This window comes from Octodon degus, unplaced genomic scaffold, assembly GCF_000260255.1.
Source record: "Octodon degus isolate 3935 unplaced genomic scaffold, OctDeg1.0 scaffold00008, whole genome shotgun sequence".
NCBI classification, from domain to species: Eukaryota; Metazoa; Chordata; class Mammalia; order Rodentia; family Octodontidae; genus Octodon; species Octodon degus.
In genome coordinates, this window is record NW_004524584.1 from 11,521,189 (window position 1) to 11,536,075 (window position 14,887).

The window sequence follows — 14,887 nt, forward strand, 5'->3', positions numbered from 1 at the left end:
ATGAAGACGAGAACCACAGAAAAGATGTAATTTCCTGGCGTAAATAATATTTTTTATGATTTCCCTGACATTATTCTATAAGTTGGAGAATACTGAGACATTTATAATTTTCCCTACATTCAGGAAATCTTTTCTAATTAATGGAAACCTTTGATCATTGATTGATAGAAGACTCCAGGAAAATATCTTAGAGAATGTCTGTAATTTTATAATAATCACATTTTTTTTATTCCAGGAAGCATGCTTTTTCTTTCACTTATTTATCTAGAAGGAGAACATATTTTCTGATCAAGTGGAGCTGCATTTGTGGCTGGCCTGGCAGGCTCTGCTATCCACATTCCCCATGCATGTAGAAGAGCAAGTGGTGCCAGCACCAAAAGGTACAGAACAGGAGCCTGCACCTTGGGGGGAAATCCAGGGCTGTAGAGTAATTATAACTCCTACAGATGAAGTGATTCTGGGAAGATAGAAAATTTGATGTGCTTAACAGTGTTGCTCAGGTGGAAGCAAAAAACGAGTTAGCTCTGCATAATTGAAAGCTACTTAAGAACCCAGCATGATGAGTTTTGAATTACTTGATAATCTTTTCAGAATGCTCAATTGCCATTGATCTTGGGGGCACAAGAAAATTATATCAATGACTTCAAGTCAAGAAGTAAAACTTCTGAATTTTGAGTTTTTGACTTTCACAAGTGTCAAATTCTGAATGAGAAGTTTTAAGAATGTCATAACTAGTCTATTTCATATATTTCATTTCTATGGCACACAGGACTGATATACATATAAAAGAACTTTTAGCTAATATAATATAAAAATCTCTAATAGAAGAGTTGATTCCAAAATTTAACTAGAAGCACTTTTCCTTCCATTTTACATGACAGAATTGAGGGCATCTTCAGTTTAAGGAGATAATAGAGCAGTGGCAAGAGGGTAGTCAATGGATTCTCCAACCTAATCTGACTAGAAAGAGCTGGAGCTCTCCTTGCAGGAAAGAGAGCATTTTCAAGATCTTATCACTGTGAAAGTGCTGGAACATCTCTCAAATATCAAAGAACCTGAGATTATAGGTTGGCTGAATTGTTCCAGCTGACTCTTCCTCAGCCTAAGAGATGTCCACAAAGAACATTGCTCAGAGGATCTTTAGGAGGATGGTGCTATGGTTTAGAAGACTGGCCTTCAAAGGTCCATAGGTTAAAAGATTAATCCCTAGGTTGGGGCTATTGGCAGGCACCATGGATCTTTAGGAAGATTTTTAGGTCACTGGGGAATGTATCTTTGAAGAGGACTGTGAAACCCTTGTCCCTTTCTTGGTTCCAAACTTGTGATATGAGCAAGGTCGCCCTCCCTCTGCTAGTTCTGCCATGATGTGCCACACTTCCAGGAGGGCCAAAGCAATGAGGCCCCTTGAACTGGAACCTCTAGAACTATGAGACAAAAGAACCTTTTGTCTTTGTATGCTAATTATCTCATGCATTTCATTATAGCAGTGGGAAACAGACTCATACAGAGTTTCTCAACTACAAAGCCATCAAAATTTGGAATTAGGTTATTTTTTGTTGAGATGAAGATCAGTCCTATCAATTATAGGATGTTTAGCAGCAACCCTAGCCTCTACCAACATGATGCCAGCAGCACTCCCAAGGTGAACAACCAAAAGCTGTCTCTAGACATCTCCAAATGTTCCTTGAGGCAAAATCATGGCACTTATCTGCCTGAGAGCTATCTCTAGATGAGTGTTTCTCAAAAAAGTTTTGGTAGAAGAAAGAACAATTCATTGCTAATTCTAGCTGACTGGGATACTTTTGCTGTCTATTCTTTTCAATTAGACAGAGTCCACCAATCATGGAGTTATGGGATGCAGCAGTCAGTAAAAGGTTTTAGATGGTTACTTTGAATTTCTGTATTTGTTCTTCACAAATCAATTGTGGTGCATTCCGTGGGGAAAGTTTTCTAGGGCATTGGCCGAGAGCCAGCTTCCTCAAAGCATGGTCCATGAGCCAGCAACACTGACATCACTTGGCCACTTATGATGCAGACTCTCAGGCTTCATCATACACATGTGGAATCAGAAGCTGCACGTAGTGTCAGGTATAGCACACAACGGTGCCATCTTTCCATTTTCACACAGATCTCCAAGGCAAATCAAAGTTGGAAATAACTGGTGTTGCTAGTAAAACTTTTATCTAAATGCTTACACTAGAGACCATCTCAGGAATGCTAGAAATTCTTCAGACTCAGAAAACATGACTCAGGAAAATGTCAGTCACTTCGTAGTTCCCACTGCTCAGACTTTGGTCAAGAGACACTCTACCACAGAAAAGGTCATTTTATAACCAGGGTATCACCAGGATATAGCCAGGGCATGTCCCATCACTGCCCTTCTCATTATCTAATTCATATATTTTGATTGTGTGCAGACACAAAATGTAGGCATGTTAGCTTTTCAATTCTATGAACAAATACTAGGGTTTTTTTTAAAAAAAAATAAAAACAATGACTTACGTCTGACTGAGTATATAAATGGCTTTAGAAACTTCACGATATAATTCAGTTCTGGCTTGTGCATTTTTCCGAGTTGTATCAGATGGTGATCAGATGGGTAGCTGGCCAACTCCTCCATGTCATTAGAGCCCAGAGAAATCATAAACATGACATAGCCTTCACACTTGGCCCTCAAAGCCACCTTCTTCTCAAATTCCTTTGTCTCAGGATAATCTCCAACTGAGACCACAAAGATGACCTTGTGTTTTCTTGGGTGGGATGTTTCTGGGAAGAGATGTTCTGTGGCCCACAGCAGGGCATGACCAAGGGTGGCATCACTACTCAGCTGGCCGAGGGAAGTCTGGATGTGTCTCTTCATTAGTACTTTGTTGTCATAAGTTGTAAAGTCAAATTCTGTTTTTACTGTACCCTTCTTTCTCCTTGAACCATCCAGGGGAGTGTAACTCAACAAAGCAATCCTGTCACCAGACTCTGAGATTGTAGGGTTTGAAGCAATGTCAAAGTTGTCAATTACTGAGCTCAGAAAGTTTTTCAGAGCCTTAAAACCATCATTTGCTGTATTTTGAGAATTTTCTAAAAGGAAGGCTACATCCATGTATGAATCTGCAGGTAATAAAACCTCTTCAGCACAAGTATCTGGAAAGCATTTATCTGAAAACACAGAGATGCATTTTGGTTCAATGTTAGCACAAGACACTTATGTGGAATCTATTTCTAGTGATTCAGACTAATTATCAAGAATCAACAGCCTGTTGACTTCTTCAATTTCACATCACTTAAATCAATGAGGAATTTTCAATGTCCCAATATTTGTATGGCCACTAGTAGACAATTTGACGCCTGTGCTGAAAGAAGAGTTAGACAGCAAATATAGCTGAAATCCAAACTCATTTAGAAAGTAGTTTCAATGTTTTAGGGCCTTTTGATACAAACTACCACCTTGTCCCTAGGAAACTCTCCATAGTTCGGAGAAGTTTCTAAACCAATTTTCAACTCTGTGGAAACTTCAAACACTAGGGAGATTGAAATGATGGCATCTGGTGTTTTCTAGTACTATAAAATAGAAAATAGATGATACGATAAAAAATTGAAATCTCCAATAAAGCCAGATTCAATAATTCACCTAGAAGGCATTATAGCCTTCAGTACAATAAATTCTACTTATTGGTCTTACCATAGCAAAGTACGCAGCGTCGTAGTCTTTCTAAATATTCATGTTCCTCATCTGAAGGCATTGGAATCACCTGAAATGTTCCCGTGCTGTCAAACTGCAGGGGAAGAGAAGTGAATGCCTACTTGTCCACTTTTTGCATCACTGTGAGGAAGCTTTAATGTACTCACTATAAAGATTAGGTTGAATGATCTCTCTCTCTCTCTCTCTCTCTCTCTCTCTCTCTCTTCCTCTCTGTCTCTGTCTCTCTCTTCCTCTCTGTCTCTGTCTCTGTCTCTGTCTCTCTCTCTCTCTCACACACACACACACCTCCTTTATAACCCCCCAAAATGTATGTAAAGATCAGTATCAGCATCTGTGTTTTATGATGAGAAAAGTGTCATAGGATAACCTGACCAGACACAGTCTCATTCACTTTCTGGGGAAAGTATTAAAATGCCTCACTTCCACACCTACAATTATTGGCTGAATTTTTACATGCTTCTGATTATGCTCTAGCACACCCGCTTCACCATAAATATTATGTTTCCATGAAAACAAGGAATGCCAAAAGCCAGAGAACATGTGCTTCCAAGAGAAGGGTGGGATGAGCAACACCATGTCCTGCTGCTAAGTCAAGAGAGCTGAGGCTGAGAACTGACCACTGGGCGCAAAATCACAGAGATCATTGATGGCCTGAATGAGGAGTTTAGGAGAGTACCAGGGATGAAGATGCGCCTAGGATTAGCTCCAGAGATAAAATAAAGAGAGGTGCTGGAGACAACAGATACAAAAACAAATTTTCTAAGAAATCATTGTATTGGATGCCAAGAAATAGGACAGTAATAGATGTGAGAAGCTGAGAGAAGAAGAATGGGTGTTTTTTTCCCTTTTGATTAGAATGATTTGGTAGAGAGAAAAAGTTTGGTCTATAGAAGGCAGAGACTCCCTTCCAGCAGTAGTATACTTCTAGCACTTGAGGGGTGTGGGAATATGTAATAATTCTGACTATTTTTTCTAACTTCATAAAAGACTGTGGGCTAGTTCTCCACAGAGAAAAATAAGATTTATGCTGATGCAACTTATTAAAACTTTAAACAGTAATGGAGCATTGCAAGTTGAGATTTCCAGCTGCAGAGACAAGGACACAAGGCAAAGTGATTTAGAGTAGATTATTTTGAAGAATAATACAAAAAATAGAGGTGATACAAGGAACATGAGGTAACAGTTTCACAGAAAAATAAAAATAGCCAATAACATAAAAAAATTAACCACACAGAAATATTGATTAAAACAACTTTGTTTATACTAGTAAAATTTATAAACGCTGGATAGATAAAATCCAATGTTGCTAAGTACATGAGGAAACACGCTCTTAAAAGGAAAGCAGCTCTACATCTTTAGAATGGAGCCAGTGAGGAGCTGATGAAGGCGGTGGGAGAGGGGAGCAGAAAGTGTTCCCTGGGAGCCAAGCATAGAGGTGCAAGGTACACACTCAGCAGCTGGAGACAGCCTCGCTTATGCATGATCGCATGATCCATGGCAGAAGAAATGTGTGAGGCTATTACCAGGGGATAAGAGAGTGAGAAAAAGTGGCTTCTGGGGTCAGATACCCTCTGGAGATTGTGGAAGTTACAATGACTTAAGAGGAGTGCCTGGAGACTTTTCTTGGCTGGGGATTCCATGAGGTTTTGGAATGGTTCCAGCTGAAGATCGGGATTAAATTGCTTGTACCATTTTAGAAATTGGTGCAGCTCTCAAGGCAGAAATGACACTTCTTTCACTTATGGAACAAAAAATAGGGAGGCTGAAAAACCTGGAAAAGGAAAACTGGGACCCACAAAATTGTGACTTTCTGTTATGGTTTAGATCTGCAGTTTTCTCTTAAAGTCTCATGTGTTCAGAGGTGGGGCTTTGGGGAAGAGATTGGTTCATGGGGTACTACACTCATCAATGTATTCATCCATTCATGGATTCATAGTTAAATGCACTGGTAGGGAAGGCTACTTGTGTGACCCTGGGAGTGTGACCTGGGAGTGTTTCTCCCTCCCTGGGCTCCTCTCTTCTCTCCCTACTTCCTGGTGGCCAAGAGATGAGCAACTTCCCCCTACCATGGATTGAACTCTCAAAACTATGAGCCAAATAAACCTCTACTCCTTTAAGATACAGGTTTCAGGTACTTTGTAGTAGTGACAAGAAAATGACTAATCTAAATCTTCTATGTCAGGATCTGTTGTGAGGCTTCCTGAGGCTACTACCTCCAGAAAACTCTTGAGTTGGTTGGGAGCAGATCAAGTCTCCTCATGTTATACAGAGCTTCTCTTTCTTTTTACAGTGGATGTTTGTGTATCTGGGAGAAATGAAATGCTTTTCAGCTCTTGAACAACATGATGGTCTTGCTCAACTCCAGAAGGAGGTTTTCTATAGATAATTTGAATATATTTAAGCATCTTGGAGAGATTCTTACATTGGGGGGAATGAGAATAAATCTCTTCAGAATCCATGGATCCAAAATTAACAAACCCTTTGGGGAAAAATGTTCATATACATCATAGGTTTTATACCACTTGAAGGACTGGAAGATCATTTAACTTTACTCATCATGGGTTAAGACAAAGAGATACAGTGCACAGATGAGAGATCTGAGTAACACTAGGCCAGAAGGGTTACTAGAGTGCTATATTCATGTCCCAGTACGAGAGCCTTCACACACTAAGCCTTCACACACTAAGCGCTCTCTCTCTCTCTCTCTCTCTCTCTCTCTCTCTCTCTCTCTCTCTCTCTCAATAAGTTCTCACTAGGTTAAGAATGATGGCTCCAACTTGTAATCCTCTTGCATCAGCCTCCCAGAGTGCTGGAATTATGAGTCTGTACCTCTACACCTAGCCTGAATTTGAAGTTGAATTAGCTAGTTAGAAGTTATGTAGAAGATCAGTCATAAGAACATTCTGGACCTCACTGTCTCATTTTTAAGATAGAGATGATTTAATTTCAGAGCACTGGGAACATGTGAGTATGCACATAAAGCTCTAGGGAAAGTACCTGGCACAGTGCAGGAACTGAGCAAACATGGCTGCTGTGGTTATTATTAAGTACTGAAGTTCATGACACTGACAATACCACTGCAGAAACCTCAGTGAACTCCAAGAAGCCACATTTCCCTGGCTTTGCACCACTCCCGCCCCACCACACCGATACCACAACCCAACCCTAGAGAGGTTCTCACAGAAAGTTCTTACCTCAAAAGCTTGATCAAGGAAAGCTCTTTCATTAAAGGCAAAAACTGCTGTACTGACATCCTGGGCACTGAGTTCCATGGTGGCTGTGAGGAGGGATGAAGTGCTGGCTACTTGACCATTGCTAAAAAACACAGCCACTCTCCTCCCATTAGCTCCTGCATACATTCTCTTAAAAACATTGCGGGCCACGAACCTGAGTGCACCACCAATGTCTCGGGCCCCAGTGGGAACTTGGTATTCTGTTTGGGAAAGAAGCTGGAGGAGTTGCTTCTTGCTGTGGTAGTCAGATGGACGGATGAGATAGTTGGTGTCTGAGTCATAGGAAACCACAACAACTCTCACTCCTATGGGACAATTATTTTCCCTGATGGTAAGGTTCTTAACAATGGAAGTGATGATTTCCCTTGTTTCATTAAATCTCCGTTCAGTGACGCCAGAGGATTGATCCAAGGCAAAAACCAGTTCTGTTGGGTATACCGGACACTTTTCTACAGAGAAGAGATGCACAAGTGTTAATTATTTCACTGAATCAAAGCTTTCCTCATAGTCTTGGTTCACACAAGATGAATTGAGACCTTCACCCAGCACCAGAAGCAGGCTGTTCATATGCAAAAAAGGAAGGTATCTGCTTTGTAAACATGAAGATATACATGTCGTATGTTATGTGACTGTGTATTGCTCAGACTTCAGAGTCCACAATCAGTCTATTGCAAGGATATTGGGGAGATTCTAGGAACTTTTCTAGTTCTGATTGGGGTAGTAGGTACATAAATCTGTGTATATGTTAAAATAGCACAAGCCCAGAAAGTGAATTTTGCTGAATGCATATTTGAAAAATGAATAAAAGGAAATTATAGTTTGTTGGGCATTTTGAAAAGCTCTCCTAAAAATACCCAAATGACCTATGAATGATAAAGTAATTTTGTAGATTTTCATCCACTGATGCAACCAGCGTTCACTGAGCACCACTGCTCCAAATGCAGCGCCACCTCCCGCGGGAACGCAGCACAGATGAACCGAATCCCGCAGTGCAAATGTGGGCCTGCCCTCCAGGGACGGAGATGGAACATGTCATTCGACTAAAAGGTGCAGAATAATTATTCTTCTGAATGAGGATTCAGAGGATGAAGAGGCTGTTTCCAAACAGAAGGTTCTCGGGGGAGAGCCAGCCTTTGAATGAAGGCCTGGGTGGAGGGCAGAGGGAAGCAGATTTGGAACCAAGGAAGGTTGCAGTGAGCCTCTCTGGAAGTGGTATCTCAGTTCACAATGCACTAACTGTTTTAGGATAACTGAACTTTAAGAACTCCATAGTGAAATAAGTATGAAATCTGATTTTTCAATATGAACACGGGAAGAGAAAGTTTTTTTTTTTTTTTTTTTTAAGTAGCCAACTCCGAAAACGTGTTAAACTCCAAATCTCATATCCTAAACACTAGTCTTAGGGACAAAAATAGGAAAATTGGAAAGTATTAACTTAAAGGTGTGTTTTAAATAAAAAATTTAGATGGATAACTTTTAAAATATGAAAGCTAATAATGAACAATAGAATAAGAAAATGGAAGCAATCCATATTTCTTAGCACTATTCTAAAAATTATTGACAAGGTGGTTGAAAAGTATCTCCCAAATTTTCCTATCATCACAGAGTCTCCTAGAACATGGAATAAATTGCTAATTGCTTTTATTCTCTTCCCTATTCAGTACCTACTAGGACATCTGATACATTCAATCCAAGTCCATAACAATTCATTGAGCACTCACTGTCTGCGAAGGTTTTCTTTGGGGTGTGTGTGACTTGTTCGTTTGTTTGTTTTGAAGAATTGAAGTGAATGGCTCCCAACTTTGGTACAAGCTCTAAAACCCCGAGGGAGACCATGAGAGCTTGAAGTGACATCGCTGGCTTTATGACCATGTCACCCACAGGATCTAAAGATTATGTAGCACCACCTGCAGTCCTGGACCTGACTGTACCATCACAAAGAGGGGGGTGCACTTAGCGAGTGACAGGTGCAAATGTGGGTCAGGGGTGGGAAGAACACATCAAACGTCAGACAAGCCAGCATCAGGGAAAGAGCTGCAGACAGAGCAGTAGTATACGGATCAGTCAGGGACATGTTCTCTTATTCTCCAGCAATGCAGGACCCACTCTGTGGAGACACTGAGTTGAAAACTGAGACAGCGTCTAGAGAGGACCATGGGGTCTACAGGGGCTTGATCCAGCAGTCATAATCAAAAGACTGACCCATGTGCATGAAGAAAAAAGTCTTATTTACAAGCAGAAGGGGTTTGTTCAAATTGGTCTGATCAAAGCACAGTTATTATTCAGCAATGGAAAATCTGGTAGAAACACTCACCTTTCCAACAAGCTATGAAAAAGAAAGAGAGAAGAGTCTATTACATTTTTGGAACACAAACAAAAAATTAAAAAGCAATATTTCAACAAAACTTAAGTTTTATTTGACTTTAATTGAAAATGAGGTTAAAGGACTGAGGAAGATGTCCATAGGGTTTTATTAATTTGTGAACTTCCCTGACCTTTTCCCCTGTGAGTCATGATCAGCAGACCTTAGCAGAATTTTGGTTGAAACTGCAACACCGATCACTTATCTTAGAAGCACAACAGCTGAGTTCTGATTAAATGACAAGCTGAAATGGGGAGGGGTTTTTTTTGTCTCTCTTTATAGTCTTCTGAGAGTCAGTCAGCAATGAATGTTAAAATATGGGTCTATTTTCTCCTCTGATGAACATCTTGGGAATCTCTATTTTTCTGAAGAACCACAGGGGGATTTTCAAATGAACTTTGTCTCTGACTATAAATATAGCTCCTCTGTTTGAGTGATCTTTGCAGCCAGAAAGAAGGAAAATAAAAATCTCAAGGGTCTCTCTGAGTAAAACACATCTGGTTTCTCTGACTGATTGCCTCAGTAAACCTGAGATCCATCTGGGCGAGTGCTAGCAAATCTCCCAGAAACCACAGGCCTGACAACTTCCATGCTTAGCTTATTCCCTTCCTGGGAAGCCAATGAGTCATCCCAATCTATAAAAGGATTTATTACCTTTGGGGACAAAGGGCTTTTCTGTCCTGCTGGCCTGGCACATGTTCCCTGCACAGCAGCCCTACAGAGAGCTTTATCCACTCCTGTGGCTCCTGGCGTGCTGACTGTCAGCAGGCACCACACATCCCCACAGCCTTCTTTGTATTTCAGAACTCAGGTCTGGTCTGGTGCATCCGACTGAGAACTCAGATGCAACTGTGAGGCTGCAGATCCAGGATCTAGACCCACATGTGGGTTCAGATCCATCAAAGCTGCGTGACCCTGATGGAAATGGCTTCATCTCTTCTAGTGTGTTTCTTTTATCAATTTAGGTTTCCTAAAAATATTCAACTCCTGTGTCTCCTTTTAAAATGTCAATCACTTGACCTCTCTGGTTTTATTTTCAAAACCTCCTTTATCTCTCTGTTCCCTTAGATTCTAGGTCTATTTTATTCTCAAAGGAGGGTCCCAGCCATCCAACCTGGTTGAGAGACTTGCTGCAGGAATATAGAGCACAGAATGTTATTCCAGGGACCCAACATCAAAGAACCCTGGTGACATCATCTATAGAGCCCCAAGGGCCTCTCACCCCAAGTCTGATCTCCATTCTGTACTCTGGAGTTCCATGTCTGTCTAACCAGCAGCCTGTGCAGTCATAGAACCCACCTACACTTCCTCAGCCCTCTAATTACCAGCTAGCTCATTTGACTCAGTGTCTCAGTTACCTTTTCCTCATTGCTGATACAAAATACCTGACACTCAAAATTAAGGAAGGAAAGGCTTCTTTGGTTCACAGTTAGTGGAGGTTTCAGCCCATACTTGGCTGGCTCCAAGGCAGAGCGGCACATGGCAGGGTTCACGGTGGCAGAAAACAGCAAAGAGCAAAGTGGGGAGCAGCAGCTTGGCAGCTAGCTAGCCTCTCTTCCCTCCTTATACTTGTATGCAGATTATCTGCCTGAGGGTACTCACACTCATAATCCCAGCACTGGATCATGAATTAATCACAAACTCTAGAAGCCACCCCAATGACTGCATGAGGCTTTTGGGGGACAGCTAGACACAAATCATAACATTCAGTGTGGGAAGACTTTCCCCTTCAAAACCCAAGCCTTCTAATGACTGGTCTCCACATTTTTCACCCTTGGGAAGTCATTGTTTGACTTCATTGAGAAGACTGACTACACCTTGAGGAGCTTGATCACCACTCTCTCTCTACCATGGCTCTTCCTTTATTCTTTTCCTGTGATCTTGGGCCCAGGCTCTTACCTGTTTTCCTTGTTGGCATCACTCACACTTCCCCTGCCTTCTTTCTATTGGCTTCCATTTTCCTTGCCTTGTAAGCTGCCCACATGTACCAGGCTTTCCCACCTCTGCAATACCATTCTCCTCTCCTCTGACTTCTTTTTTTACCAAGACAACTTCCTAGGTTCACCTCTTAAGTTTCTGACTCCCTAATTCCACAGCCTAGGAAAACTCCACATCATTTTTTTTATTATTCATTTTACTGAGAAAAAAAATAGCAATGAAACAGTTTCAAAACAGGTTAGTAGGACAGTTAAAATAATACATTGCATACTGTTGTCTTTGTAGTAGTTATTCAGAGGACAAGATGCAGACATGATATCTTGTCTAAACAATATTAGTACAAACTTTTCAATGAACTAAGAGAAGTAACTATATCTATCCTATCTTGTGTATACATACATATTTTTTTTGTTCACAACAAAATGGTCTTTTACTTTTATTTTTATTTTATTTTTTTGTATTTTAGGACAGGGTCTCACTATATATATCAGACTTGTAGTGATCCACCTGTGTTCAACCTCTCAAGAGCTGGGATTACAGGCATGTGCCACCATGCCCAAAATCAATTGCAGTCTCAGCACACCCTCGGGGCAGGGCCGGCGCAGCATGCCGGGGATCAAACTGGCAGCTGCATCTGCCTAAGCAGGCGCTTTAATCCTCTGAGCTATTTTGTCAGCCCAAAACTGTCCTTTATCTATACTTTTGCAAAGTTAGTAACATGTGACACTAGGTTGTCCAGCAACTAATAGCTGACCTTAACGAGACAGGATGTGTATCTCATGACTGAGGTAGCTTGTTTGCTTTAGGCGCTGAAGCCCAGTCCCACCTACACACATTTGACTGATTTCCTAGCTTCCTGGATCCCAACATATCCCTCTTTTTTGTTTTGTTTTGTCAGAGATGGGTGAGTGTTCCACTGCAGTTAGAGAAGCTGCATTTGGAGAAGACTTTAAAGGACCCTTTGATACTTGATACCAGTCCAAAGATTGTAGGTACTTGAATTCAGCAAAACACCCCAATCTAGTCCAATAGTCCATACCAGAAGTGAGCTATCAGCACTGGCAATTGTCAGAAGTGGTTGACTTGAGCTTTTTACAGCTCAGCATATTAATATGGCATTATTTTTTATACCTCATGGTCACACTTTTCTGCTGGATGGTTAAGACAAGTTAGAGCAAGACTTATATAAGTAAAAATGTAACTTTTGTATCTGACAAAGTCAGTCAAATCCCCTCAAGATTTACCCTGAAACCATGTACAGCATCTTGAAGATCTTTTGTCAGTGTCAGCCATCTGGATGACTCATGGCCATTGCTTGACCAATTTGCTCTCTGTAAAAGCCTGAAAGAATTTTTTCTCTCTAGGTGACTCTCCTTAGGCACACTATACATTGTTGAACACTTTCCTCTGTGGCCCCATAATCTCCTTGATCAGAAATTTGGGACACCACTTAGTTCTAGGATGTCACAGCAGAGGTTCTCTTATGTCCTGAGTCCTCACTGACCTTAAAGGGCTAAGGCCAAAATATTGGCTGTCTTTTTAGCCTATGTAATTTACCCCATGTCTAATTTTTGATCTGAAAACTTTAGTTGTTAAACATCCAGTAGAGAAGCTATTTATTATCCTGATAATAATAAGATCGTATTATCCTGTAACAGAGACAGTTAAGCTTAACATCACTATCTGTCTGAATAACACCTTAGACAAAAAATGGAACTGCTATTTTCCAACAACCATTGATATTCTAAAATTTAAATCCCTATAGAATGTGAAAAAAATTATGCATTTTTACACAGAGACAAGAAGAAAATGGCATAGAACTTTCTTGCTACAATGTTGTATATGATTTGACTTCTAAATTTCTGTGCAAAAATGTATAATTGTTTTTATCAATGGTGTTAAGGACCACCAGCTCTTGAGAGACTTTGGCATTTATGTAATAACCAACTAACTCTAAACACTCAAGTTCACCCATTTAATATTGTGCCCCTTTGATCCCTTTGCACAGTTGTCATATTAATTATGCAAGCTGATGCACACACCTTCTGAGTTGGTCTACTTGTTTCCATACACATTTTCTTTTCCTGAATACGTGTTTCTCTGGAGCTGAGGCACTTCTACTTATCCTTCTTTTCCTCCCCACTTTGATGGGAGAGGTCTCTACAGTAGGCACTCAGGGCAATCCTGCTACAGAGGCTTCTCTAGCTAGTGCCCTTGGCCTGATCACACGGCTCCATCTACAGTCTTTCCCCAACCACCCATGCTCTTGTTCCATAACACACAGATACTCACGAATATGGCTCCGCACAAACTGGATCAGATCACATTGCTATAAAAGGGGGGGGGGGGGGGGGAGAGAGAGAGAGAGAGAGAGAGAGAGAGAGAGAGAGAGAGAGAGAGAGCATGAATACAGTAATCTCCCAGTGGTTGTGTTTTATTTCCCAGTGAAAGAGTTAGGTTTCTTTTCCCCACAAATAAGGAGATACATACAGAAAACACAGGCTCCCCTGCCATGCCTTTAGGGCCCTAGGAAAATAAAAACAAAACAAATAATTTGTAAACTGAAGTCTTCAGTTATAAAATAAGGGAAACAAACAAAGAAACCCATCTTTTTTTCTTAAAATCACAGCTGGCAGAGAGTAGTCACTAACCCCAGTGGGTTAATTACAGTGAGCAAGCCAGGTAATAGGAGAGGTGAGCTAATATGCAGCCAAATGAATGGAATAAATTTCTCTCTATGGTGGAAAACAGTTATGCAATAAGAGTATATCTTTCAGATATTTGCATTAAATATGCAATACTTTGAAGGAAGTATTGCTAATAGGAAAGCTTAAAATTGTAAACAGCAGACTCCAAAAGGCAGTACTCAGAATACAGAGGTGCAGTTATGTTATAAGTCAGGGAGTTTAAAATGCAGCAGATGATAACCTCAACACATGAGAAATAACCAAGGACCACTGAGAGCAAAATGGACATCACGTGAAAGAAGTGCATGGATGTTACAATCATAAGTGCCAAGAGGTTATGGAGGAAAGAAATTCAAATCATTGGGTGAGGTGAATCAGGAAAAACTTCTTGGAAGAAGTCAGTGGTATTTCTCAGCAGCTTGAGATATTCTTTTTTTGTCTCTTTGCTTCCTTTTATCAGAATCAGGCAGTGGTTTTTAACATATTTTCACATACAAATCCTTTTGGACAATTAATGAATGTGAGTATTATCATTCCACAAGAGTGATATTACAGGCTTACACTTGTGTAATTTTATTAACAATCCCCCACATACCTGCAGAAGTTCAGCCATGGACATCAGATAAGAACCTTTATTCTAATTTATAATTGGCACACCTGTCTGTCCACTAATCCATCCACCCACCCATACCCATCCATCCACTCACCCACCCACCCATCCATCCATCCATCCATCTATCCATCCATCCATCTACCCATCCATCTATTCATCCAACCATTCTCCCATCCATTAATCCATCCATCTACTCACTCACTCATCCATCCATCCATCCATCCATCCATCCATCCATCCATCCATCCTTCCACCCATAGATCCACTCACCCACCCATCCATCCATTCATCCATCCATCTACCCATCCATTCATCCACCCATCTACCCATCCATCCATCCATCCATCCATCCATCCA

At 40.8% G+C, this 14,887-nt stretch overlaps 1 protein-coding gene across 1 annotated transcript in view; it reads right to left on the minus strand.

The window, feature by feature from the left end:
• Col6a5 (collagen type VI alpha 5 chain) overlaps nt 1–14,887 on the minus strand; it is a 97,537-nt gene that overhangs the window by 27,753 nt on the left and 54,897 nt on the right. The window contains exons 28-33 of the mRNA XM_023704480.1: nt 13,721–13,756; nt 13,523–13,559; nt 9,245–9,256; nt 6,892–7,379; nt 3,677–3,770; nt 2,503–3,153 (exon numbers count right to left, since the gene is read on the minus strand). Coding sequence (XP_023560248.1) covers nt 2,503–3,153; nt 3,677–3,770; nt 6,892–7,379; nt 9,245–9,256; nt 13,523–13,559; nt 13,721–13,756 — 1,318 coding nt within the window. The remainder of the gene's footprint in view (nt 1–2,502; nt 3,154–3,676; nt 3,771–6,891; nt 7,380–9,244; nt 9,257–13,522; nt 13,560–13,720; nt 13,757–14,887) is intronic.